This window comes from Desmodus rotundus, chromosome 1 (genome assembly GCF_022682495.2).
Source record: "Desmodus rotundus isolate HL8 chromosome 1, HLdesRot8A.1, whole genome shotgun sequence".
In the NCBI taxonomy this organism is placed as follows: Eukaryota; Metazoa; Chordata; class Mammalia; order Chiroptera; family Phyllostomidae; genus Desmodus; species Desmodus rotundus.
The window spans coordinates 87,064,429-87,091,346 of record NC_071387.1 but is presented as its reverse complement, the minus strand read 5'-3'; the positions used below and the strand labels follow the sequence as shown (position 1 = coordinate 87,091,346).

At 42.5% G+C, this 26,918-nt stretch overlaps 1 protein-coding gene across 6 annotated transcripts in view; it reads right to left on the bottom strand.

Annotated features, from left to right (window-relative positions):
- Positions 1-4,152: 4,152 nt before the first annotated feature.
- Positions 4,153-26,918, bottom strand: part of VPS35L (VPS35 endosomal protein sorting factor like) — a 159,352-nt gene continuing 136,586 nt past the window's right edge. For all 6 annotated transcript variants that reach the window (XM_024560480.3, XM_045195354.2, XM_045195355.2 and 3 more), the window contains 4 exons: positions 19,105-19,270; positions 13,914-14,032; positions 5,548-5,694; positions 4,153-5,067 (listed from right to left, as the gene is read on the bottom strand). In XM_024560480.3, the coding sequence (XP_024416248.1) occupies positions 4,969-5,067; positions 5,548-5,694; positions 13,914-14,032; positions 19,105-19,270 (531 nt within the window). In that variant the 3' untranslated portion in view covers positions 4,153-4,968. The remainder of the gene's footprint in view (positions 5,068-5,547; positions 5,695-13,913; positions 14,033-19,104; positions 19,271-26,918) is intronic.

Genomic DNA, 26,918 nt, shown 5'->3' with positions numbered 1-26,918 from the left:
CATGTTTAAACTTCAGTCACCTTCAAAGTACTTTCCATTTGATGCAATACACATCGATTTTTTTTCCCCACTGCTCAAAAATTTCTGAACTCATTGATTTTGATGCCTTTTAGTGCTTCTACCATTTTTTGTTTCACCTATTTCACATCAGCAAAACATTTACCTTTGAAGACCTTTTTCATTTGAGGGAACAAGAAAAAGTCACTCAGGGCAAGATCAGGTGAATAGGGATGGTGAGGCACCAAGCGACATAACATCTTGCTCAAAAACTGCTGAACACTCAGTGCAGTGTGGGCAGGTGCACTCATAAATCCTCCATTATGAAATGGGCAAATGTGTTGAAAGTGTCTTCAAAAAACATTCACTGAAGCCAAACACAGCCTCTCACAATGCCAGCTGGTACATTGATATAGATGGGTTCCTAGGACAGTGGGAGAAGCCTGTACTACAAGGGGCCCACCCTCCAAAAGATAATTCCAGTTTTTTGGAGGGAGCCCCCCCTCGTATAAGTATTTGTTGAGTACATAGTACATGCCAGAAGTATACCAAAGTTTCACTTGCATTTATGTAATATTCTTAACCATGAAATAGGTACTGTTATCCCCATCTTATAGATGAGGAAACTGAGGTTCAGGGATGAATAACTGCCTAGGATCATCTAGCTAGTAAGTGAAGTGTGTTATACTTTTACACTTCAAGCCCTATACTAATGTTCAGTACTGTAAATATCCCCCCTGTCATTGGAATTTCTCCTGGAATACTCACTGAAGTATTATATAAAAGACGTCTGATTGAATTAACAGAAGTCTCAAACAGGATGTAGAATTAGTAGAATGAACAGAAATAACAAATTCATTTTCCTTTCCAATCTTGGAGTAGCTGCAGGCAGATAAGCATCTTGAGTTGCCACCAAGCGAATGTGGCTGAGCAATCAGTTACTGGGAAATGTGTTTTGAAACCAATCTTGTCTAGCTGCCTGCCTTCCAATTCCAGTGGTAAGCCTGGATTTACTGTTTTTGCTTTTACTGAATTCTGAACAAGGCAGTTTTTGAGAGCAGTTAGTCCAGGAACCAATAGCAAATTCCCAGGGATGTGTTTATTAGATTCTTTTCCATCATGAAGAAGGAATCCCAGGTGACTTGGTAGAGGTCCAATGCCAGGAGGCACAGACTTGTGGGGATGACCCCAGAAATTACCTCATCAGCTGTGGACAATGTTCCCAAGCCTGAACTCTAGAGTCCCCTCACAGGGCTCCAGGTACAGTAACGCGAGTGACATGTGACTACTTTCTCTCCATTCACCTAGCATTTTGCTTCCCAACATACATGACTGGGAAATTTCCACATCACTTGGCCTGAATGCCTCCTATAGACATCCTGTCTCAGGTAGGCCTAAACTACCAGAGATACAGTCTCAGATGGTAGAAGTACTGATGTAGAGGGTTGATCCAGTAGCTCATCGAGGAAACACTCTTCCTTTCTTCTCCATCGTTAGTGGTGGCTTCAGGCTGGTGGAGAGATGCCTATAGCAATTCCAGGCAGCTTATCAAGATACTAGAACATTCCAGAGGAAGAAAAACCTTGTGGCTCACAGAAACTTCAGGAAGTCCCCCAAGAGACATTTCATGAACCAGTCCCTGACACGTGGAATATTCTCCTCAGGCCAGTAAGCAAGAAGTGAGGAGCACATGCTTGTGAGACAAATGTGGGCAGAGGTGAGGCAGGCCTACCAGGACCCCAACTGGCCAGGCCAGGCCAGGAGTCCCACTAATCTGCACTAGCGATGACCTGAGTGGGCCAGTTCCCTCAAGACATGAATTTGGCCTTTCATGGATTGAGCCTTGAGATACATAATGGAAAATGCCACCCAAGTGCTTAGAATGTGAGGTTCTACATAGGAGTTAGCTTCAGGGCACCTCGTTTCACAAGAGAGGACTAAGTCTCCTTGCCTTGATCAATACTACAGGATTTCGTTTCATGTAAAATGGGTCGTCAACCTCCAGGCCACAGACTGATACTAGTCTGGGCTTGTTAGGAACCAGACCATGCAGCAGGAAACACTTGAATCATCCTGAAACCATCCCCATCTCTCCATCTGTGGAAAAATTGTCTTCCATGAAACTGGTCTCTGGTGAAAAAAGGTTGGAGACCACTGGTGTAAAAGAAAACCAAGTGACTGCTCTAATCGTTTTTATCTTGCAAGAGATCACACTGCTTTGGGACTGCCTTGGTTCATGGGGAAGGATTGTGGCTAGCCATCTCTTGGGTGATTCTGGAGAGAGGATGATGGATTGTCCACTGTCTTGTCCCCATAGTGATAGCTTTCATTAGACTATGATGGTCAGGCCTTTCACATCCTGCTGTTTAGTATAAATAGTCTAATAGGATTTGACTTTTGAATTCACTCTATCACCACTGATGGAAGAGGAAAGTTGCTTAGAGGAAAGTTTATTGAATTCTGTGCCTTAAACAGGATCTAGCCAGAAAGGATGGGCAGCCAAAATAGCAAGATATCACTGTGTCCTCAGATTTAACTTAACCTTGTCTGTGCAGACTGCCAGTTGCTTATCTGAGTAGGTCTGTGTCTTGCAATAGTCTGAGGTCTTAGGTGGACTTCCTGTCTGACCTGGTGAATGCTGGGTTCCTGTCCTTTGTAAATTAAACCATATTGGCTTCAGCCATCCCCGTCCCTCTTGCCCAGTACCCTCCTCAAACTGCAGTGTTTTTTGGTGATTTCCATGTTGTTCTTCATTTCTTGACTCTGAGTAGACACAGCCTGTCTAGATTAGAACAATGAGGTTTGGGATTTTTGCTCAGAATCTCAGGGGAGGTCTAGCCTGGCCATGGTCTTAGTTGAGTATTTTAAAGCCCTTTTCTCAAAACACATTGGCTGTTTTTCCCTTGGGGCTATCCCACTGACTAACCCTCCTTTCCTCCTTACATTTGCCCTTATCCAGCTGTTCCCAAAACCTCATGATTCTTAGACAGTTTATAAACTGAGAACTATTCAGGATTGTAGTTGGCAGAATGCCCTCCCACCCCAAAGATATGTCCATGTTCTAGTCACCAGAACTTGTGAATGTTGGATACAAAACAAAAGGGAGTTTAAGGTAACAGATAGAATTAAGATTGCTAATCAACTGACCTTAAAATAAGATTATCCTGGATTATCCAGATAGGCCCAGTCTCATCACAAGGGTCCTTTAATGTGGAAGATGGAGACAAACTGTAGAAGACTCTACAAGCTGGTGGTGGCTTTGAAGATGGAGGAAAGGAACACAAGATAAGGCAGGCATGCAGCCTGTAGGAGCTGGAAAAGGCAGGAAATGGATTCTCCCCTGGAGCTGCCAGAAGGAACCAGCCCTGCTAATACCTTCATATTGAAGGTTAGCCCACTGAGACCAATTGGACTTCTGGCCAGTACAGCTGTAAGGTCATAATACTGTTCTTAAAGCCACTAAGCTTGTGGCAATTTACTGATATTAAAGCAGTGGAAGAAAATGAATACAGGTCTCATGCAGTTTTCCTCATTTTTACCTTAATTACTAAAATTCTTGGGGGTTTTTTAGTGTTCCATCATCTTTTGATTAGACTTCACTCCATGTATGCTGTGGCTTTCAGGGACTGGCTAGTTGATACAGTATTGGGCTGGAGAAAACTTCAGAAGAGCACAGAAAACCTAAGCCGCTGCCTGGCCAAGCTATGTGATTCAGAAGCTGTTTTGGTGTATGTATACCTGACCTACTGCGGAAATCCAACTCCAGGAGAATATAAGAGCGACAAGAATTTGCTGGCTTGGGAACTAATGCTGTCTGATGTGTTCAACCTCAAAGTAGAAGAAATGACATTTTAAGGCACATAATTTGTGAACTTACCAACTGTTTTATTTAAATAGTATCATATAGTAATAGTATTGGAAATAATTTTGTGAAATAAAGGCCACTTGGGAATATTTGGGAAATGTCACCATGCTCTCTGATTTTCTGTTTGTTTTGTTCCATGAAGGGGAATTCTTCACTGCCTGCTGTTCTCTAGTGGAAGTCATCTATGTTTTCAACAGAATTCCTTGTGGGGTGGAATTCCTTGGGATGTCACTATTAAGTTGGTCAGGAAAAAATCTATAGTACATTCTTAGCAGTAAACAGTTAAAACATCAGTTTATCTAAATTTATTTTAAAAATTATCTTAGCCACTTTTACTGAGATTAGCTGTGTGAATGGCATTTTACAAGGTGGAGAAAAATGTAATCTATGTCCAGTGACTACCTTCTAAAAGCACAATAGTTTGGGGTACTATTCATCTACAACTTGGATTCATTTTCTTGGACAAGGGATTCTAGGCTGGTAGTCCCCACTAATCAATACTAGTACTCTTATTTATTAAAATAAAATGTCAGTGGAAACTCATCAGCGGTAAAACAAGACTCACATTCTACCTAACTGGTCGTAAAAAGTAGACAGAATCACATGCTATTTAGGATTACAGCTACAAAGCAAGCCAGGCAAAATGTTTACATATTCTATATAAAGAGAATCAAATAATTAAATGAACAGCCATGACCATAAATATTCCTTCAGGAGGTTTATGCCATTAAAGAATATGTTCTAAGTACAGTCAAGAGCTGCATTTTGACAGAAAAAGAAATTAATTGAGCCATCTGCCTTTTATGAATCCTCCAATGTGGTTTAGGTAACATTTAATTCTAGACTCAAATTAGAGGAAACTGGCTCTTTTCCCAATTAAAAATAAAGACACCTACCAGAAAGAAAGGTGTTACCTGTATTCTGTTGCTTAGTGAACAAAATTGAATTTTAATGCTCTTACAATTCCACTTCTTCACTGTCAGAATAATCTTGGTAGAGGCCAAAGCTTAAACCAATAGTATATGTGTAAAAGTAAAGTAAAAAGCAGGTCTTTCTGGATTTGGTCCCACTGCCCTGGGTGCAGGCCTTAGGGATGGGCCCCAGGGTCAGGTCCTGGTTTGCAAAGGAAGTCTGAGGGCCAGCTCAGTCAGATGACCCATATCTGGTTGTTTGCTTTGCTTCTTGATGTATTCCAGAGTTTTCACCTAGGAGGAAAAAGAATGAACCATCTCCTTTCTGGTTCATAATTCTCTATCCTTAGAGCCCAAGGCTGCAAAAAATCAGCCAGTAGAAGTGACCTACCTTTTTCTTAGCAGAGAACAGGTAAAGTGTTTGGAGGATAAGGGAGCAAAGAAACAAGCATAATCTTTAAATAAATCATCTTAGATTACAAATTGCCCTTAAAATTAAATTTGGATGTGATCAAGAATGACTGATCTTTTAATATATGTAGTATTTACCCAGAGGGAATAAACGATTAATAGTGTTATATTTTGTAAAGCAAGGAAGTGACCCTGCAGAAATCTTGGGCCTGGCGCCTTTCAAGAAGGGGAAAATTAGGGCTGTTTAATTGCCATGCCCTGATGCTGTGTTAACAACAATTGTGCTCTGGCCAGTGGACTTGTGTAACTCCATATAATCCCTGTGCCTCAGGGGTTTGGTGAGGGGCCCCCTGAGTGTCTCACCATGGTCCTTGTGTCCGCATAGCCATGCCTCTGTGCCAGGTGCCACAGGTTGACAGAGAGCTGGTTGAGCCTGTTATTGCGCAGGTCCCCATGGGCCAAGATGCTATTAAAGAAGGAAAGACCCAACAAGCTCTGGCGCTTCAGGGCCTGAAACAGAGAAGAAGGTTACTGTCTGGCACTGGGGCTTGACACGGGCCCAGTCGTTAAAATGCTAGCCTGAGTTCAAATGCCAACTCTGCCATGGATCTTCTGGAGGGCAAACTGCTTAACTTCCCTGAGTCCGGGGTTCTGCATCTATAGGAGAGTAATGTAATAATACCAGCCAACAGTGTAAGTAAGGATCAAATGAGATGATGCATGTAAAGCCCTTCGGCTTTGGAAAAGAAGTAAAACTATTTGCAGATGACATGATCATATATACAGAGAACCCTAAAGATTCCACCAAAAAACTATTACAGCTGATAAATGTAAAGAAGCAGGATACAGAATTTGCATCAAAAAGAGCAAGATACCTATGAGTAAGTTTAACCACAGAGGTGAAAGACACGTACTCAGAAAATTGTAAGGAGGCTTCCTGCCAAGATGGAGACATAGGTAGACACACAGCACCTCCTCGCACAACCAAAAGAAGGACAACAACAACTTAAAAACAAAAGACCACCAGAACTGACAGAAAATTGAATTGCATGAAGTCCGACAACCAAGGAGATAAAGAAGAAACATTTTTCCAGACCGGTAGGAGGGGCGGAGACAAGCAGCCAGGGGGGAGAGGTCTCACAACAATGAGGCAACACGCCGGGACCCAGAGAAGTGGCGGATTGTGGAATGAAGGGGGCAGGCAGTGTGACAGCTAGCAGAACCCGCAGCCCCACATTCACACATAGATAAACCAGGAGGAATGGTGGAGGAGCGAAACAGACCACACAACCCAGGGCTCCAGCTCAGGGAAATAAAGTCTCAACCCTCTGATTGAAAATACCAGTGGGGGTTGAGGCGGCAGCAGGAGAAAACTCCCAGCCTCACTGCAGAGGTCATTGGAGAGACCCACAGGGGCCTAGAGCGTGCACAAACCCACCCACCCACTCGGGAATTAGCACGAGAGGGGCCCAATTTGAATGCGGGTAGCAAAGGGAGTGACTGAAATCCAGCAGAGAGTGGAGCAGGCACCATTGCTCCCTCTCGGCCCCTCCCCAATGTACAGCATCACAGCACAGCGACCGGCGTTACCCGGCCCTGGTGAACACCTAAGGCTCTGCCCCATTACATAACAGGCACGCCAAGACAAAAAAAATGGCCCAAATGAAAGAACAGATCAAAGCTCCTGAAATAATTCAACTAAGCAGCGAACAGATAGCCAACCTATCAGATGCACAGTTCAAAACACTGGTAATCAGGATGCTCACAGAACTGGTTGAATTTGTTCACAAATTAGATGAAAAAATGAAGGCTATGCTAAGAGAAACAAAGGAGAATGTACAGGGAACTAATAGTGATGGGAAGGAAACTGGGACTCAGATCAACGGTGCGGACCAGAAGGAAGAAAGAAACATCCAACCAGAAAAGAATGAAGAAACAAGAATTTGGAAAAATGAGGAGAGGCTTAGGAACCTCCAGGACATCTTGAAACGTTCCAACATCTGAATTATAGGGGTGCCAGAAGGAGAAGAGGAACAACAACAAATTGAAAACTTATTTGAACAAATAATGAAGGAGAACTTCCCTAATCTGGCAAAGGAAATAGACTTCCAGGAAGTCCAGGAAGCTCAGAGAGTCCCAAAGAAGTTGGACCCAAGGAAGTACACACCAAGGCACATCATAATTACACTACCTAAGATTAAGCAGAAGGAGAGAATCTTACAAGCAGCAAGAGTAAAGGACACAGTTACCCTCAAAGGGGTTCACATAAGACCGTCAGCTGATTTCTCAAAAGAGACCTTATAGGCAAGAAGGGGCTGGAAAAAGTTATTCCAAGTTTTGAAAGGCAAGGACCTATATCCAAGATTGCTCTATCCAGCAAAGTTTTCATTTAGAATGGAAGGGCAGATAAAGTGCTTCTCAGATAAGGCCAAGTTAAAGGAGTTCATCATCACCAAGCCATTATTATAAAAAATATTGAAGGGATTTATCTAAGAAAAAGAAGATAAAAAATATGAACAGTAAAATGACAGCAAACTCAGTTAATAACCACACCTAAAATGAAAACAAAAGCAAACTAAGCAAACAACTAGAACAGGAACAGAATCACAGAAATGGAGATCACATGGAGGGTTATCAACAAGGGAGTAGGAGGGAGAGAGAGGGGGAAAAGGTACAGAGAATAAGTAGCATAAATGGTAGGTAGAAAACAGACAGGGGGAGGGTAAGAATAGTATAGGAAATGTAGAAACCAAAGAACTTATAAGTATGACCCATGGACATGAACTATAGGGGGGGGGAATGTGGGAGGGAGGGGGTGGGCAGGATGGAGTGGAGTGAAGGGGGGGAAATGGGACAACTGTAATAGCATAATCAATAAATATAGTTTTTAAAAAATTTTATAACGTAAGACATAGAAGAAAGAAAATGAAGATACAAATAAATGGAAGGATATACTGTGCTCATGGATAGGAAGAATTAACTATGAAAATGTCTATACTACTACCCAAAGCAATCTATAGACTCAAAGCAGTCCCTATCAAAATGTCAATGGCATTTTTTACAGTACTAGAACAAATCATCCTAAAATTTATATGGGACTCCAAGGCACCAAACAGCCAGAACGATCTTGAGAAAGAACAAAGTTGGAGGAATCACACTACCTGATATCAAACTACACTAGAAGGCTGTAGTAATCAAAACAGCATGGTACTGGCATAAAGACAGGCACATAGATTAATGGAACAGAACAGAGACCGGAAATAAACTCATGCCTATATGGTCAAATGACGTATGACAAAGGAGGTAAGAACATATAATGGGGTAAGGACTGTCTCTTCAATAAATGGTGTTGGGAGAACTACACATTAAAGAGACTTCTTTGTTACACCATATACAAGAATAAACTCAAAGTGGATTAAAGAAATACAAGACCTGAAACCATAAAACTCTTAGAAGAAAACGTAGGCAGTAAACTCTTTGATGTTGCTGTTAGTGATATTTCTTTTTATGGACATGCCTGCTTTGGCAAGGGAAACAAAAGAAAAAATAAATGGGACTACATCAAACTAAAAAGATTTTGCAAAACAAAAAAAAGCATCAACAAAACAGACAACCTACTGGATGGGAGAAGATATTCTATAATAATATATATTCAATAAGGGGTTAACATCCAAAATTTATAAACTCATACAACTTAACACCAAAACAGACATTTCTCTAGAGTAGGACTGCCCAACCCCCAGGCCACAGACCAATAGTGGTCCTTGGCTTGTCAGGAACCAGGCCCGCAAGCCAAGCAAGCTTGCCTGAGCTCTGCCTCTTGTTCCTCCACCTCTTGTTCCACAAAACCAGTCCATGGTGCCAAAAAGGTTGGGGACCACTGCTACAGAGGACATCCAGATGGCCAATGAACATATGAAAAGATGCTCAACATCACTAATCAGAAAAATACAAATTAAAACCACAGTGAGGTATATCACCTCACACCTATCACTGTGACTATCATCAATAAATCAACAATCAAATGTATGTAAGGATGTGAAGAAAAGGGGGATCATAAATTGGTGTAGCCACTAAGTAAAAGAGTATGGAGGTTCCCCAGAAAATTAGGAGAAATAACATATGATCCAGCAATCCCACTTCTGGGTATTTATCCAAAGAAATACACTAATTTTTTAAAAAATTATTTATTTTTAGAGAGAAGGGAAGGGAAGTAGAAAGAGAGGGAGAGAAACATCAATGTATGGTTGCTTCATGTGCACCCCCTACATGGGTCCTGGCCCACAACCCAGCCATGTGCCCTGACTGGGAATTAAGCTGGTGACCCTTTGCTTCGCAAGCCTGAACTCAATCCACTGAGCTACACCAGCTAGGGCAAGAAATGCACTAATTTGAAAAAGCACATTCACCCCTATGTTCATTGTAGCATTATTCACAATAGCCAAATAGGGAACCAATTCAAGTGCCCATCAATACACAAGTGGATAAAGAAGAAGTGGTACATATATAAAATGAAATATTACTCGGCCATAAAAAAGAATTAAATCTTACCATTTGTGGCAACATGAATGGACCTAGAAGGTATTAATTACGCTGAATGAAATAAGTCAGAGAAAGAAATACCATGATTTCTTATATGTGAAATCTAAAAAATAAATGAACAAAACAGAAAAAAGACTCAGAACAAGCAGATGAGAGGGGGGCTGGGTGAAAAAGGTGAAGGGATTAAGAAGCACAAATCTGTAGTTATAAAATAGTTGTAGGATGTAAAGCACAGCAAAGGGAATATAGTCAATAATATTGTAGTAACTATATATGGTTCAGATGGGTCCTAGACATATCACCAGGGGAGATAACTTAATGTCTAATCATTATGTTGTATATCTGAAACTAATATAGTATTGTATGTCAACTGTAATTGAAAAATAAATAAAAATACCCTGGCTGGTGTGGCTCAGTGGATTGCGCTCTGGCCTGAAAACCAAAGGGTCGCTGGTGCGATTCCCAGTGAGTGCACATGCCTGGGTTGCGGGCCAGGTCCCCAGTTGGGGGCATGAGATGAGGCAACCACACATTGATGTTTCTCTCTCCCTCTTTTTCTCACTCTCCTCCCCTCTCTCTAAAAATAATTTTTAAAAATCTAAAAAAAAAAAGATAAATAAAAAAAATATATATATAGTAGTCTTTTAGTGGAGAAAACAACACAATACGCAGCTTCGAACACAGTTGAGTTATGGTGGTTGAGTACCCATGAAGAAACTCAGATCCCCCCTAAATTGAGCTTGCCTTGGCAGTAGCCTGGACCAGGTGACAGTCACAAGCTCAAAGGCACCTAACTGGCACAGACTCATGAACTGACTGGCAACTGTCTGCTCTGGGCTCTTTGTTTAATCAGACACTGTAGTTCTGCCCCAATTAGGAACCTAGGCAGAGATCAGCATTCAGTAGGTTCCAGCCCATTCTGCTCCCCTTTTAAACCTGCCATTGTCTACCACCTGGAGACCATGAAGGCCCCATTTTCTGCTTGGATCTAGAGGACCAAACTAAAAAATAAAATCCTATTTCAAAGCCAATGAGCCACCCCCTGAGAGAGGCCCCTCATATACATTGCATTGAAATGGGAGAGACTTTCAAAAACTCAAAGGAAAATAACCTCTTAACTATTTCTCTATTCCATACCTTCTCAAAAAGCATTTTACCCTAGACAGCCCAATTCAGATGTGTCTTAAAAAGCACAGCCCACTAAACATGAAATTATCAGAGATGGGTCTGAGGCATGAGAAGGCATGCCAGCCAATATGCAAAGACCCAGAACTACAATCACTATCATGAGAACCAAATCAGAACCCCGAGCCCCTTCCTCCTCCACTGAGGTTTCACATAGAAAAGAGCCGCTTTTCACTCTTCGTGCTTTTTATTCTAAGGATCTGGCATGGTTTACAGCTTCACCATACCCAAGCAAACAACTTTATAAAGCTTGTGACTAAAGAGGACTGGCTTCTTCGTGTGGATGTGGAGGACAATTTTGAAAGCAGGGCTGTGACCAGCGCTGAGACGAGACACTTGGAATCAGCATCAGCACTGGGGTTTTCCAATAGCAGGCAGCTTTGCTCCACACCAAGTGGAGAGAAATCTGACCAGCTCTTCTAGGGCACCAGACTCTAGAGCAGGGGTGTCAAACTTTTTCCCCAGGGGTGACATCAGCCTTGTGGTTGCTTCAAAGGTCCAAAATAATTTTAGGACTGTATAAATGTAACTACTCCTTAACTGTTAAGGAGCTGAAATTACATTCAGCCCTTTGAAGGAGACTGCGAGGCTGATGTGGCCCCTGGTGAAAATGAGTTTGACACCCCTGCTCTAGAGTATTCCACCTCTGAAGCTCTTGACATGCGGTGTCACCTGTGAATTTCACATGCTGCTCAGTGAAGGATGACTTGTTCCATTCAAATTAGTTCACTCATATTTTTCTACTAAATGTACATATATGAACAGACATTTTCAGTGAACATCCCTGGCAAGTTCAAACGGTCTTCAGAAACATTCCAGATTTGTTCTTCTGTTAAAATTCTGTCTTAGTGTCTTTACCACCATCAATGCCTCCTCCCCCAAGAGAAAGAGACCAATGTTACATAAAAATAGTTCTAAATTATGGGGTTCTGGGCTTTATCTTGTGAGCATGAGGGTCCTAAGCTATGGTCATTTACGCTGTCACTGCAACCTTTGATTAGATCTAGCCTGTTGCATGAGTGAGAAGTGTGCTTTCAAACCATGCGGCAAAACTTGAGTGCCAAACACAGGACCCTGTTCTTTCTACAAGGTAGCTGGCTAGAAGCTGGAGCCAGAGCCAATTTTTTTTTTTTAAATCAGGAATGACACTAAGAATTTTCTCTGATGCGGGGAGGGAGCAAAGGGATCTAATTCCTATAACAAGGGCAGGCTGAGGCGAAAGACACTCCATTTCTCTTATATGTAGAAAGGGCTCTCCTGAAAACCAACTATGCAAAAGAAAAGCTGGGTCTTTAACCCCCAGGGGGCATTCACGCGTGTTTGAGAAAAGCCTTTCAGTTGGGAGAGGGGATGCCTCTTCTAATACTCAGGTTTAATAATCCAGTTCCTGAGGAACATTGGGGTTCTAATGCTGCCACTACCACTGACAGCCAAGTTCACTCCATGTATTAAGTGTCCCAGAGTCAGTGGGACACACCCGCAAACCTTTCTTTCCTAGAGAGAGGGCTGTGTGGCACCAAGGCCCCTGGAAGCATTGGTTCTGTGGTTTTCTTCTGCCCTTTGGACTGCTAACCCAAAGGCTGGCCCTTTGCCAATGACCCTGATCTTGGCAGAGGCCACCAGGGAATGAGGAAATTCAGAAAAAAAAATCCCACTCTCCAACACTTATTTGAATATTGCTGGGAAAATGGGAACCCAGGACATACTCGTATATGTATGCCTACCCACGTACACTCACAGCTATAAAATCATGGTTTTTTGGTGGGGTGGGAATGGGGTTGAGGGCAATGGTGGTATTTTATACAGTCCTGAAAATGAGAAAGAATTAATATCCAGTTTGATTTTATTTGGTCTTCAAAGGGTTTGATGGGTTGGAGGTGTGGGAGCAAAACCTAGGAATGAGAGAGACTCCAGGAAGGAGATGGGAAAAGATGGAGGGCTCAGCAAAGAAGGGGAGGGCTGTAAGACCACTGGAAACCAAACAGTCTGAAATCCATCTTGGGTTTGGAAAAGGGAATTTAGGGGGAAGACAGGAAAAAAAAAGGGCCTGCCAGGAAGTGATCGGGGATGGGCCATTATGTTTTCTCAGAGCTTCAAGCAGACAGCTCAGAGCCGTGAAGAGCAACACCAAAATGAAAGGTACCAGCAGATCCACAGGAAGGATATAGAGAAAAGTCAGGCACTGGCTTTGGCAACGAAGGCACTATGACCTCCCCGACCTTGACTATACTACAGGAGTCAGCCTTAACACAGTGTCTGAACAAACAAACACACATCTCTGCCAACCTGAGACAGGGCCTCTGGGATCCATGTGTCACCTACATGTTTGCAATGAAGCTGCAAAAAAATAGAAGCCACGATCGGCATAACTAGGGAAGAGAACTGGGACAATCATGTATTTTAACGATGAGGGTATGTTCTGAGAAACATATCATTAGACAATTTTGTTGGCAAACATCAGAGTGCACTCACACACATCTTGGATGTCACAACCTGCTACACACCTGTAGGGTACAGCCTAGTGGTCCTGGACTGCAAGTGTGTACAACATGTAATGTACTGAATACTCCAGGCAATTATAACAAAACGCTAACTATGAATCTAAACATATCTGAACCGGAGTAGATACCCTATAAATATGGTATACAGAACTTTTTTACGACTAGCAGCATAGTAGTTTTGTTTATACCAGCATCACCACAAACATGTGAGTAATGCATTGTGCTATGATGTTATGATGGCTATGATGTCACTAGGAAATAGGAATGTTTCAATTCCTTTGTAATCTTAGGGGACAAGGACATAGCAGACAGCCAGGGGAACCTGGCAGGCAGGCGAAGAGCAGGAGCAAAGACTCCACAGCCCTCTAGCCACAGTTTGCACGTGAACACATTATTCATGTGAAAGTTTCTTTCCAGAATGAACTGACATCCACCCACCCTGGACACACATGCATTCAGAGCAAGCAAGCAGCAGGATGAGGGGTGAGAGAGGGCACCTACCTCATCCTTGGCCAGGGTCTTCAGATGCTCCAGGACCTGAGCCATCGCTGTCTCACACAGCTTGTTGTTTTCAGCCAGAAACTTGGAATCTCCCCCGTAGAGGCTGTCGTTGGAGTCAACTAATGGAATAAAACAGAGCCGAGAGACATTATTAAGGCCATCCTGGCCAGGGAGAGGCAGTCCTGTGGCTCACAGTGTCAGCAGATACATCAGGAAATCATGGCAGGACAAGTGGAAATGGCCAAATTTCCCACCAAGCTTGAGGCCTTCTGAATCACAAAGAAAATACCTGAACTTCTAGATAGATGGAGCCAGAGACCAGGGTGTGGAAGGGGACATCAAGAATCATGATAAGCATCAGCATAGTGGCCAATACTGAGTGCTTCCCATGTCCCAGACATTGGGCTAAATGCTTTCAACATGTTATTGCAAGTCCTCATAAACAGCATGGGAAAGAGATGACATTAACATCTCCCTTTGACATAAGAAAATAGGCTCAGAAGTACTCCCAGCTAGTATCCAAAACCAAGATGTCCCATTCTGAAGCTCAAGCTGTTAGGCACTACAACCAGCTGCCTGCCTTGTCATCCCTCAAACTCTCTCAGATCGACCCTGAAGTTCTGGATGCCTACTGGTGAACTGTAATGTGTTTGAAAATGTCTCTGCTTGGGCACCTCCTGTGACAGCTGCTACCTGGAGCACAACAAGCTGGCAAGGACGGAATGAGTTGGACCTCCCTCCTTATTGTACACACAGCTTGACCTCTGGGTAAGAAAGGAGAGAACACACTGTTCTTCACTTTGCTTTTTTGACTGACATACGTGGAGCTATTTCCATATCAGCATATAGAGATCTGCTGCTTGCTTTGTAATAGCTGGGCAGTATTCCATTGTATATGTTTAACTGGTCCCTGCTATGATGCTTCAGTTATTTTCTTTCTTTCCTTTGTCTGGGGGTGAGGGCTGAGCAAGGCGGCTATGAAGTTTAGGGTCCATAATGAAATGACAACCCTGCCTTCCAGAGCCTACTCTTTCCCTCCATGCCTACGTGAGCTTACTCCCCCTTGTATGCAACTTGGACGTGGTCAAGCACCATTATTTCAGCCTGGAATGAACAAGCAGTGCTCTCAGGAGCCCCATTCAGTGAAGAATCCATAGACTGCAGAGAGAAACCTTTGCAGCACCAGCAGCAGGTGCCATATGGTCAAGAAGAAGGAAAGTGTAGTGGCAGTTCTCTGCTGTTTCTAATGTAGCAGAGGCCTAAAATTTGGACCATTGTCCCAGGTGTGGTGACATCAGATAAACCAGAGACTATGCTGGTGCCTCGGGAGGGGGTGGCGGTGTACATGTGGCCACAAGCACATGGCACTAATCTGCTGTGGTTTGGGAACATTTTTTAATAAAATGGGCTCTACAGGAATATAATTTGCTATGTTCTTCTTGGTCTACCTTTTAATTTTGAAAAAAATAAATGTCAAGACTACAGAAAAGTTGGAGAAACAGTACACTGGAGACCATCTCACCCTTAGAATCAGCAGTTGATGCCATTATAGTACTTCTGGGCCCACCCTTGCACTTCCTCTTTACAATATACACACACACACACACACACACCCATCTGTATGCAGGGTGCACAGGTACTGCCTGAAAGCGAAGAGCAGAGTAAGTCTCTGTGATCCCCAGCATCTATCTGTAGGTAATCTTTAATCCAGTTCTCAAGTGCTTGTCTGTGGGGATCCTTCCAGGAAATACATTCTAGGCTGACTATTTGCTTTGCAGTTACTCCTCCAACACCAGATTGGAAAGAAAAGGCCCTGAGCCACAGGGATCGGTCCCAGAATTTCTAAGACTGTTCTGGCATCTGTCACAACTTTCCACCATGAGGAGGGTGGCAGTTATTCTTGTAAAAAGCAAAAGAATTTGATTCAGCCACTCACCGTATGATTTTGCAGCAAAACTATAGCTGGTGAAGGAATTTCCCATGTCTCTGCTGAGGGCTAGAATTGTTCCTGGCATAAATTCCCAGTCTGACTCTAGGCTGGAATCTATTCTCATTCTGCTTAGCCTAATACTGGAAAAGAGAGAAAGTCTAAGAGTGCCTGTGGCCAATCAGCCAAGCTGGTTAGGGACCCCATGGGAAACAAAGGCCACCTGGTCTCTGCCCTCCCAGAGCTCTCCATCTATTGAGGAGATGTAGATGAGCAAACAGGCAATTGTAATAGTGATGAATGTCAGGAGGGATGAAACAGGGGGTACAGGATCCTAAAATCTAGGCTTGGGATGGAATTCTGGCATTAGGGAGATCCACAGTGGTACCAGAGAAAGTAAACAAACGGGATCAGGAGTAGGAGTGGCGAACCAAGTATCTACATTAACACTTGGTGGTGATAAAAGGGAGGGAGGGAAGAAGGGTGACTTTTAGAATTAGGATGAAACTGGTTAAGGCCAGAGTGTAAAGTGAGCCTGAGAGTCCAGACCTGAGGAGAAATGATATCCCTGGCAAATGGCCACTAAAAATAGCCCACAATCTCTGTATCTGTCCGTCCCAGGGGTCACAACCCTGAATGCTTCAAAGGCCTGGCAGCTGGCGGGGAGGTGTGAAGGGGCTATGCTGGCTTCACAGCAGCATCCTACACTGTACTCTTCCTACTAGATACACTCTGTCTGCACAGTCAGTAAACAACTAGTCAGTCTATAGTACTCTTCTTCCCTTCCACATCAAACACACTTACTCTCTTGCATGCAAATACTGGAGTACTTGCTCCAGGTAACTTTAAAATATACTCTTTTCTATTAATCTGGAAAGAAAGCAGCCACGCTATTCTTCGTAAATGCAAAAAACATTTGAACCCACTTTTTCATAAGTCCTAACTTGTGTCATTGCTGTCTAAAAGGCTGCCTAGAATAAGAAAGGGATAAGAAAATGGAATTCACAAACCCTGGAGAGCCTCTACAGCCTAAGGACTCTCTCCTACCAACACAAATTTCTAGTCACTACTGTTCTTCTAAAGGAAACACAGCTGGGCCAAAAAGAAGGAAAAGAAAACCCATCCTTTTCTTTTCATTTCTAAAAGCCAAAAAACTAGACTCCTAACTATCGAACTTAGCCACACTCCCTTGCTAGCACTCTGGCTGCTATAGTCTGCCCTGGCTGTGTGGTTTACACTGAAGATTAACTGGAAAGGAGAGAGCTTGCTCTTCTGACAGGGCTTGTGGTTTACAGACTCATTTCCATGTCAGTGTCTGGCCCTGAAAAGTTTACTGTTTAGAGTCCTCAACATGCCCCTCACAAAAGAGGAAATAAAAATGCCAATACAGGAGAATGTGTTCAATCTCATTAGCCTTCACAGAAACGCAAATTACACTCATTAGAATATCCAAAATGGCAAAGACTGACAAAACCAAGGGGAGTGAAACCAAGGGGAGTAAATGGAACCCTCGTTCATGCCCTGTAAGAGTACTGACTGGTATAACCATTTTGGAAAAAACTGACGTAGTATCTACCAGAGTTGAATATAAGCAAATCCCATGAGCCAGCAATTCCACCCCTAGGGATATACCCAAAAGAAATGTACACCAAGAATTACATATTCAGGAATGTCCATAGCAGCACTACTTGTAATAGTCAAGAACTTGAACTGGAAATGTGCAAATGTTCATCCATAACGGGATGTATGAATTCTGGCATAGTCACACAATGGAATATAGTGTGCAGCAATGTAGAAATATGAACTACAGTTCCAACACAGAAGACTCTCACAGACATAACACCAAGTGAAGGAAGCCACATACCAAAGAATGTGCTAAATGCATTCATTTACATAAAGGTCAAACTGGCAAACTAGTTAGTGATGCTGAAGTCAGGAGAAAGGTGTACCTTTGGAGAGGAAAGTGGTGGTGCTGATTGGAAGGAAGTATGTGGGACACATCTGGGGAACCAGTAATATTCAGTTTCTTGATGTGGGTGGTAGTTACCTGGGTGTGTTCACTTTGTGATAATTCACTGATCTTTATAGTTGGTGGTATGTATGTATGTTATACTTAATTAAAACATTGTTATTTTGTAATCAAGGAGGCAGCATAATATATGTCCCACAGTTCTGGGTGTGAATTCCACTTCAATCACTAACTGGCCCTAAGACCTTGAAACCACATGGCTGGTAATCATCATCATCCTTCTGAGTCTCCCCCTTGATGGTATGTAAAATGGGGACAGGAATGTCTGTCTTCATTACAATGCTGAGAAGACTAAAAGAAAAAGAGGCCCCTAGAGTCTGGTGTGGCACCTGGCATGCAGTAGGAGCTCAGGTTGTTGGAGCTATCATCACCTACATTAAGCAGCCTCCCTAAGTTACATCTTTACTGTCAGCCTCCAAATTCTAGCTGGAGAAAAGCCTCTATCAGAGTTAAGGCAGAAGGCCATATCCCTTACCACTACAAATTTGTTCCCGGACACTACCAAATGTAGACACAGTGGCTTAAACCCTAAAGTATATAATTACTGACCAGAGCTCTTTTAACAAAAGTTCTGTTTTTTTTTTTTTAACCAAAAATTGGAACTGAAGCAGGAAGATGCTTAGGCTCAGAAGGCAGAGGTCTGGAATTGGAACTGTCCCATGTTATGTACAGGACCTGAGAAAGCTGCTCCCAAACTTGTTACAGCAAGTTCAAAATGGCTGGTAGTATATGGGGGCCACCCAAGGCCATCTCCTTCCTCCTGAGCACATGATCTAGGGACTAGCTGAGCCTCACTTAAAGTAATGGGTAAAAATACCCCAGACCAAGGCCTGTCTGAGGCTGTGGTTAGGAATAGGCCTGGGATGAAGCTCATGCATGTGTACCCTTAAACACCATTTTAGGTTATTCTGTAGGACACCAAAGACAGCACCGACCCAAAAGAGGGATTCCCTCAATTCATCTGATTTTTAAATCTTGGATGTATGTTATAAATACAGATCCTCAGGTCTCTTCCTGGTCATTCTAATTTAGAAGGGGCAGATGGGGCTCAGGACTCCGTATTAAGATTTGTCCCAGGTAATTCTTACACTGGGCAAATCTAGAGAGACCTTGGACTAGAAGTTCATGGTAGGTAAGACCCAAGGTGGATTAAATAAAAGAAAATGAAAACATTTAACTTGACTTTCATGAAATTCAACAACACAGTGCAGTTTGGTGGAAGGGAACCTGACTACCTTTGTCTACATGGTAGAGGTAGGTCTCCTGACTCATGGCGGATAGAAGGTGCAGGACGTAGGTATAGATGCGGATTTTATCATCACTGCTATCCTCCCAGGTGTAATCCTGGATCACGTTGAGAAGCTCTCGAACAAGAAAGAGGACGCCATGTTCAGGATGATCCTAGTGGAGAATCAAAAAAAGTATAAATATTCCTAGATATGAAGCAGGAGGGAAAAAAAAAATCAAGACAGAAACCCAAGTCCCTCCATTTAGCAGCTATAGAGAAATTAAAAGAATCAGCTATGACTAAACAATAGAGAGAAAAATGACAAAATGTCATTAATCCCACATCAACACACTGCAATCTATGGAGACAAACTTTGAGAGCCTCCCTTTTTGGGTTCCAGAATGAGAAAGCAAAGTTACCTGTCAGCTTAATGGCCTGTTTCCAAAATTAAAATCCTGTTCTTATGTATAGAGCCATAAAAAGTCCTGCTCTTCCAACTACAAAAACAAGATTGTAGGTCTCAAAGCAGATGAACAGAAGAAGCCACCTTCTTCATGTAAGCCCCCCAAATGATCACTGTCACCATGAGGCACTGACATTAAAAAAATCTCACTAGGTAGGGCATTCATCAACATGAACAGCTAAACTGGGGACTCTGTTTTGGGAAAAGAAAAACCCAAGAGACTGTCACAGAGCTTATAACGGTGTTTCTCAGAAGCTAAACTGAATTGAAAAGGAGTGCTGGGATTAAAACAAAAACAAACAAAAAACCATGTTGCCACTTCAATTCAGTTCCAAAAATATATATGTGATTATGTGGCTCCCCTGCTTAACACTGACTTCTCCCACTGAGAACACATGTCCAGCTCCTGCTGCCATCACCTTCCTGACCCAGACGATGCCCCTTGCCCCTCACTTACTGTAGCTATCACTTTAAGACTCCTAAGGCCAGCTGGACCATTCAGGGGCCTCCAAGGACACTGGCATACTCAAAGGTTAAATGAGGACTATTTAGTAAAAAATTATTTATAAAGATGTGGGCAGGATGAAGGGAACTGGGGAGGCACCCAAGGCTTGGCAATAGCAAGAAGCCAGCATCATCCTTGGTCTGAAAGCACACAGCGGGGAGCAACATTACTGTACTGTACAAGACCTGCAGCTGGAGAAGGTAGCCTGCAAGAGCTGTGGCCTTGGGTGCAGGAACCAAGTCATCACCAAACCATGGCCCAGACTGTAAATATCCCAACCTCACTGTCCTCCTGCCCTCCAATCTGTCACTGGTACCAACTGCTGGCTGAAGGAGCTGGAAGCCAGAAAAAGCCCAGGTTATGCAGGCCCCACAGATCAGTCTCCCAAGCAGGTCAGATGGAAGAATGCTGAGGGGGACAACTTACACTCCAATAATGTTCTAGTCTCAGGTCCTACTGTTCCCTCTACTGGGATCTTTAACTGCAAAACTTTATCAAGGCCAGGCTGACTCCATGAAAGACTCTAGATCTCATCTTACATGTTAACTTCTCAATGAGACTTTCCCTGATCATCCAGAGCTCCCAGACCCCCTCGTCTTGTCTTTCTTTATCCCAAATCATCCTGTCTTCTTTTCCAGAGCACTTCTTACCATCTGAAGTGATCTTGTTTATTCTTTCAGTGAACTACCCAATAATATCTCTTGGTTTATCTGTTTATCTCTCTCTTTCATTCTAGCCTATAACTTCCAGGAAGACAGAGATTTTATCTGTTATGCTTGCCAATAACATACTCCAGGACTGCCCAGGTAACACAACGGGATGGTGCTCCATCCCTGGTTCCTGGGGTAGTGTTGGGCACACAGCAGGCACTCAGTAAATAATGTTGAATAGATTATAGTTTTTGAGTACCTTCTATGTGCCAGGAATTGAGGTGACTAAAAACAAGAAACAGTAGCTAATTTTTATGGTAGTAGCTCTCTATGTTCCAGAAAAATAGTATTATAATATTATGAGACCTGCTGTCCCCGCCATTTTACAGATGGGAACTGCGCCAGAGAGAGGTTTAAGTAGTTCAAGGTCAAACTGATGATACTTGGGGTAACCAAGATTTGAGCTGCGGCAGTCTGGCTCCAGAGCAGGCATTCCCAACAACGAATACTATATTTATACTGCCTCTCTGCCAGATGAGTTAGCATGTCTCCAACTTAATGGAGCTGGCTCCATTAATTGGGGAGAGTCAGTTATTTTGAACACATACCTGGTGTACAATAAATGCTATAACCAAGGTTGGTGAGAATTAACCAGCAAATCCAATGTGTATACAGCAGTAATACTTCCAGTGGATGAGAATGAAAGTAGAGGTGTGTTGAGATGGTTTGTACAGCTGTTAACATCTACAACATTTGCTGTTATAATATTGGCAAGAAATAGGACACCTGATTTCAAAAGTCTGAAGGTCTGAACTATATGCATCAGAAATGCCCACACCGTGGTCTGCCTTCTGTTTATAGCATCCATCTCAGCTGACAACTTATTGCTGCCTTTCTTTGCTGACAACTGTTTCTAACTAGGCTATTTTATTCTGCTATGTGGATGTTCAAAAATACGTAATGGTCTACCTTGGAAAGAGGCAACGATCTGGATGTTTCAGTAACTTAATTTCAACACAAACTGCCATAATTATCGAGGGAGACCATTCAACAAACCCTCAAAAAGGTAGAAGAAGGAGAAAAAAAGGTAAGGGTTTGCACAGCTAAGCCATATCCTTGAGCTTTTGCCCATAACTGAAGAGAGATTATTTTCAACCTTTTGTATGAGGAAAAAAATTTCCACATGATATCCATTCTTCAGCAGCTGTAACATTTTTTTTAAAAGAGAATGTACTTTGATGGCTCACTGTCAGCAACTGAAGCAAAGCAAAAACAGATTTTTTTTTTTTAAGGAAAAAGAAAGAGAACAATCCCTTGATTCAGTTGGCAGTCTGAGTGGGAAAGACGCCACCTGGTGTCTGCCAAAGCTGCCTCTCTGACACAGCAAACAATGCTTAAGAGGAGGCTCCCAAGGGGCACCTGGAAGGGACTCAAACCTCCTTTCCAGCTGCACAGATGGGGCCTGGCTCCCACCATTTGTAATATCCCTTTGGGTCTCTAGTATGTGGGAACACTTCTATTAAATATCACTCCATGGGAGAAAAAATAATACCCTAGAAATGACGAACTTCCCAGAAGAGCCTAGATGAGTGGCAGCAGAAATAGCAATGAGCACAGACATCCTGGCTTTGAATTGTCTTGGCCACTTACTGGCTGGTTACTCTGGAAGAAGCAGCGACTGCCAGGGTCTATTCCTCCAGAGTCACCAGCCAATTCCTGCAGGGCCCATTGGTCCTGCCAGCTCAAGCCCCTCATGTCTCTCTCACTTCCCCATGCACTAGTTGTTAGCAGCTCTCTCCTGACCCTTCCAATGCACAGTGTCCCTTCCCATCTCAAGGCCCTTACCCATGTTGTTTCCTCTGCCCAGAATGCCCTCTCCTTTCCCACTGTACTTAATTTCTAATCTTCCTTTGGATCTCAGTTCAAGTGGCACTTTCTCAGGGAACATTTCTAACCCAGTTCTCTTCAACTCGGAGGTTCTGACAGGTCCTTGTAGTTCTCTACAGCACTTACAACTGCAGTAAAGTGTGTAATTTTTGCTTGGTGTCTGTCGTTTGAGTGCTAGGACACATTTCTCTTGTCACTTCTCAATTCTGAGATCAAGAAGTGCTTGGGACAAATGGAAAGCTTGGGAACAAATGGAATGAAGTTTAGCACTTGGACATCATGTTATACTTGTGGTTCCACCATCTCACAAAGATAGGAAGTAGAAAATACATTTCCCTGCTGTGCCCTAGTTGATCAATGCCAGGAAAGGGATGGTAATAACATTTCCACTGCCTACAAATTTTAACTGAATCAAATTAGGCCTCTGAAGCGGTAACACTGAAGTTGATCAATCAATTCTACTTACCTTGTCCTACCCAATGTTGTTAAAAGAAGTGCATTAGTTCAATTATGTACAGGTTGTTCTACACTCCACTCAGAGACTAACTGATACTAACACCAAGGCAGAATGCTTCAAAGTGCTTTCAAAGCCGTTCTGCCAGTGCTGCAGCACAGCAAGGAGGGTTGCCCTGACCGGGTGAATACCTTAGGCCCCACCCCCTTACAGCTTATCAAGTGCGCCAAGACAAAGAAATATAGCCCAAATGAAAGAATAGTGCAAAACCTCAGAAAGAGAGCTAAACAATGAGGAGATAGCCAACCTATCTAATGGAGAATTTAAAGCCCTGGTAATCATAATGCTCATAGAACTGATTGAGCTTGGTCGAAAAATGAAAGAACAAATGAAAGATACCCAAAATGAAATAAAGCAAAATATTCAGGGAACCAACAGTGACAGGAAGGAAACCAGGACTCAAATCAACGATTTGGAACAAAAGGAAGAAATAAACATCCAACCGGAATAGAATAAAGAAACAAGAATTCAAAAAAATGAAGAGAGACTTTTGAACCTCTTTGACAACATGAAACGTTCCAATATCCAACTTAAGGGGTGCCAGAAGGAGAACAACAGCAAGAAATTGAAAACTTATTTGAACAAATAATGAAGGAAAACTTACCTAATCTGGCAAAGGAAATAGATTTACGGGAAGTCCAGGAAGCTCAGAGTCCCAAAGAAGTTGGACCCAAAAAGGAACACACCAACACATATCATCATTAAGTTACCCAAGATTAAAGACAAAGAGAGAATCTTAAAAGCAGCAAGAGGAAAGGAAAGAGTTACATACAAAGGAGTTCTCATAAGGCTATTAGCTGATTTCTCAAAAGAAACCTTGCAGGCAAGAAGGGGCTGGAGAAAAGTATTTGAAGTCATGAAAGGCAAGGACCTACATCCAAGATTACTGTATCCAGCAAAATTATCATTTAGAATGGAAAGGCAGATAAAGTGCTTCTCACATAAGGTCAAGTTAAAGGAGTTCATCATCACCAAGCCCTTATTATATGAAATGCTAAAGGGACGCATCTAAGAAAAGGAAGATTGAAAATATATACAGTAAAATGACAACCAACTCACAACTATCAACAAATGAACCTAAAATAAAAGAAAGGAGAAGAACAAAAACAAAAACTAAGCAAACAAATAGGAACAGAATCAGAGAAATGGATATCACAATGGAGGATTTTGAGTGGGGAGAGGAAGAGAGGAATGGGGGGAAAAGGTACAGGGAAGTAGAAGCATAATTGGTAGGCATTAAATAGATGGAGGAAGGTCAAAAATGGTATAAGAAACAGAAAAGTCAAAGAACATATATACAACCCACGGACATGAACTAAGGGGGGGAATGCTGGAGGGCTGGGGGGTGCAGGGTGGAGGGGGGATAAAGGAGGAAAAACTGAGAAAACTGTAATAGCATAATCAACAAAATATACTTAAAAAAAGTTCTGCAGGCCGAAGAGGGAGTGCTGTCCTGGGGGAATGTTTATTTCTGCATTTGTAAATAGAAATTAAGTAGGTCAGGTATTTCATTTGGGCTAAAATGACTTCAATTTTTTTCTCAACAAATAAAATGAGTCAAAGCTTTTCAAACCCATCCTTTAAAAAGCCTTGTACACGGTTGGTGGGAATGCAAAATGGTACAGACACTAAGGAAAACAGTATGGAAGTTCCTCACAAAGTTAAAATTAGAACTACATTATGACCCAGCAATCGCACCTCTAAGTATTTACCCAAAATAATTGAAATCAGAATCTCAAAGCAATATTAACTACTCCCATGTTCATTATTGTACTATTCACAACTTGCCAAGGTGTGGAAATAACCTAACTGCCCACTGACAGATAAATAGATAAAGAACACAGGGAATACAATGAAATCCTATTTGACCTTACAAAGAAGGAAATTACTGTCACATAAAACAATATAAGTGAACCTTGAGGACATAAGGCTAAGTAAAATAAATCAATCACAGAAAGACAAAAACTGCAATTCCACTTATATAAAGCATGTAAAATAGTTCATAGAAGCAAAGAGTGGAATAGTGGCGGCTACAAGCAGGGTGGGGAGGAAGAAATGGAGAGTTACTAATCAATGAGCTTCAAGCTTCAATTAAGCAACAGGAATAAGTTCTAATCTGCAGTACAACATTGTGCCTAGAGTCAACAACATGTACTGTGCACTTAAAAATGTATTAAGAGGGGATATCTCATGTTACCTGACCTTACAACAATAAAATGTTTTTAATCCTCACCTGAGGATATGTTTTATTGATTTTAGAGAGAGAAGGATGGAGAGAGGGACACAAAGAAAGACAACATTAAACAGTTGCCTCCCTACACGGCCTGGCTGGGAATTGAACCCTCAAGTTTTTGGTATATGGGACGACACTCCAACCAACCGAGCTACCCAGGCAAGGCAACAATAACTTTTTTTAAATTAAAAATAAAAGCTGTGACTTGAAACTTAAAAATTGGAACCAGACAAAAGGGAGATATAGGAGTTATTTTCAGGCTAAACCTACTCACAGCAGATGTGGCTCACATGTGGTCCAACTGTGGCTTCTGAGCTCACTCAGCACTCAGCCCTGGCTATTCAGGCTGAACATCTCCAGCACCTGCACAACCTACCAGCAGTTATGAAAGCTGCATCCTACAGGAGGGATTTGCTAAAGGTCAACAACCCTTAGTAAATAAAGCACACTGCAGACATTTCTCAGATCCTACAGGACAGGCTCTGGAGTAGCGAAAACCTAGGTTCAAATCCTAGCTCTGCTGCTTACTAGCTATATGATCCTGGGCAAGTTGCATGGCCTCTCAAGCTCTAGGTTTCCTTAACTGGAAAAGGTTCAGTGATTCTCACCTTGTAGGGCTTGGGAGAGGACTCCTAGAACTAAATATTGACAAAGGATTTTTTGCGAAGCACAGTAGAAAATCTGCATATAACTCTTATATGACTCCCCCAAAACAGCCCCTTACTATCCCCCCACCAGGTTCTGGTTTCAGAAACCCAAGGATACACAAATCCATGGCTGCTCAAGTCCTTTACATAACAATGCAGAAGGTCGGCCTTCTGCATTCGTGGATTTCCAAAAGAGGATCAAAAGTAGTTTTTAATCCACAATTGGTTGAATTTGTGGATGAAAACCCTGGGCATACAGAGGGTTGACTGCATATCTACTGAAAAATATCCATGTATAAGTGTACCCTGGAAGTTCAAAACCTCTGTTGTTCACGGATCAACTGTAGTAAGAAGTCAGTAACTACAGCTATTCTCCTCATTATCTTTCATAAACCCCAGCAAAAGCACAAGTGCTGATACCAAGGAACCAGAAAATCTGTTGAAACCAGGGGACATTCCCATGAATGCCTAGGGACTAGGTAGGTAATTGAAATGGGTTTAGTGAGCCTGGAGGTGCCCAGGAGAACTGGAGAAAGTACACAAGCCCCTCACCCCCAGAACAAGGCAGCTGCTTCCCAGCTGTGGCCAATTGGCCAGGTCAGAGAACGTGAGCCCCACATGACAGAACCTGATTTTTCAAGAGGAACCAAAAATCTGGGCTTTTTTATGATCTACCAATTTTTAAATATGGGTAATTCATTCCAAATGTTTTTTCCATGATTATGTAGCCAACAAGCCTGTCTACAGGCTGAATTCCACCCACTGGACAACAGATTGTGACCTAGACAGAGGTGAGGCACAATGTGCTTTTCATATCTATCACTGCAGTTCTGCCAGGTGGGCATTTGGATGACATTTTAGAAAGGTGAAAATGGAAGCTCTGAGGAGTTACAAAACCTTCCCATGGCTGTAAAAACTTGGA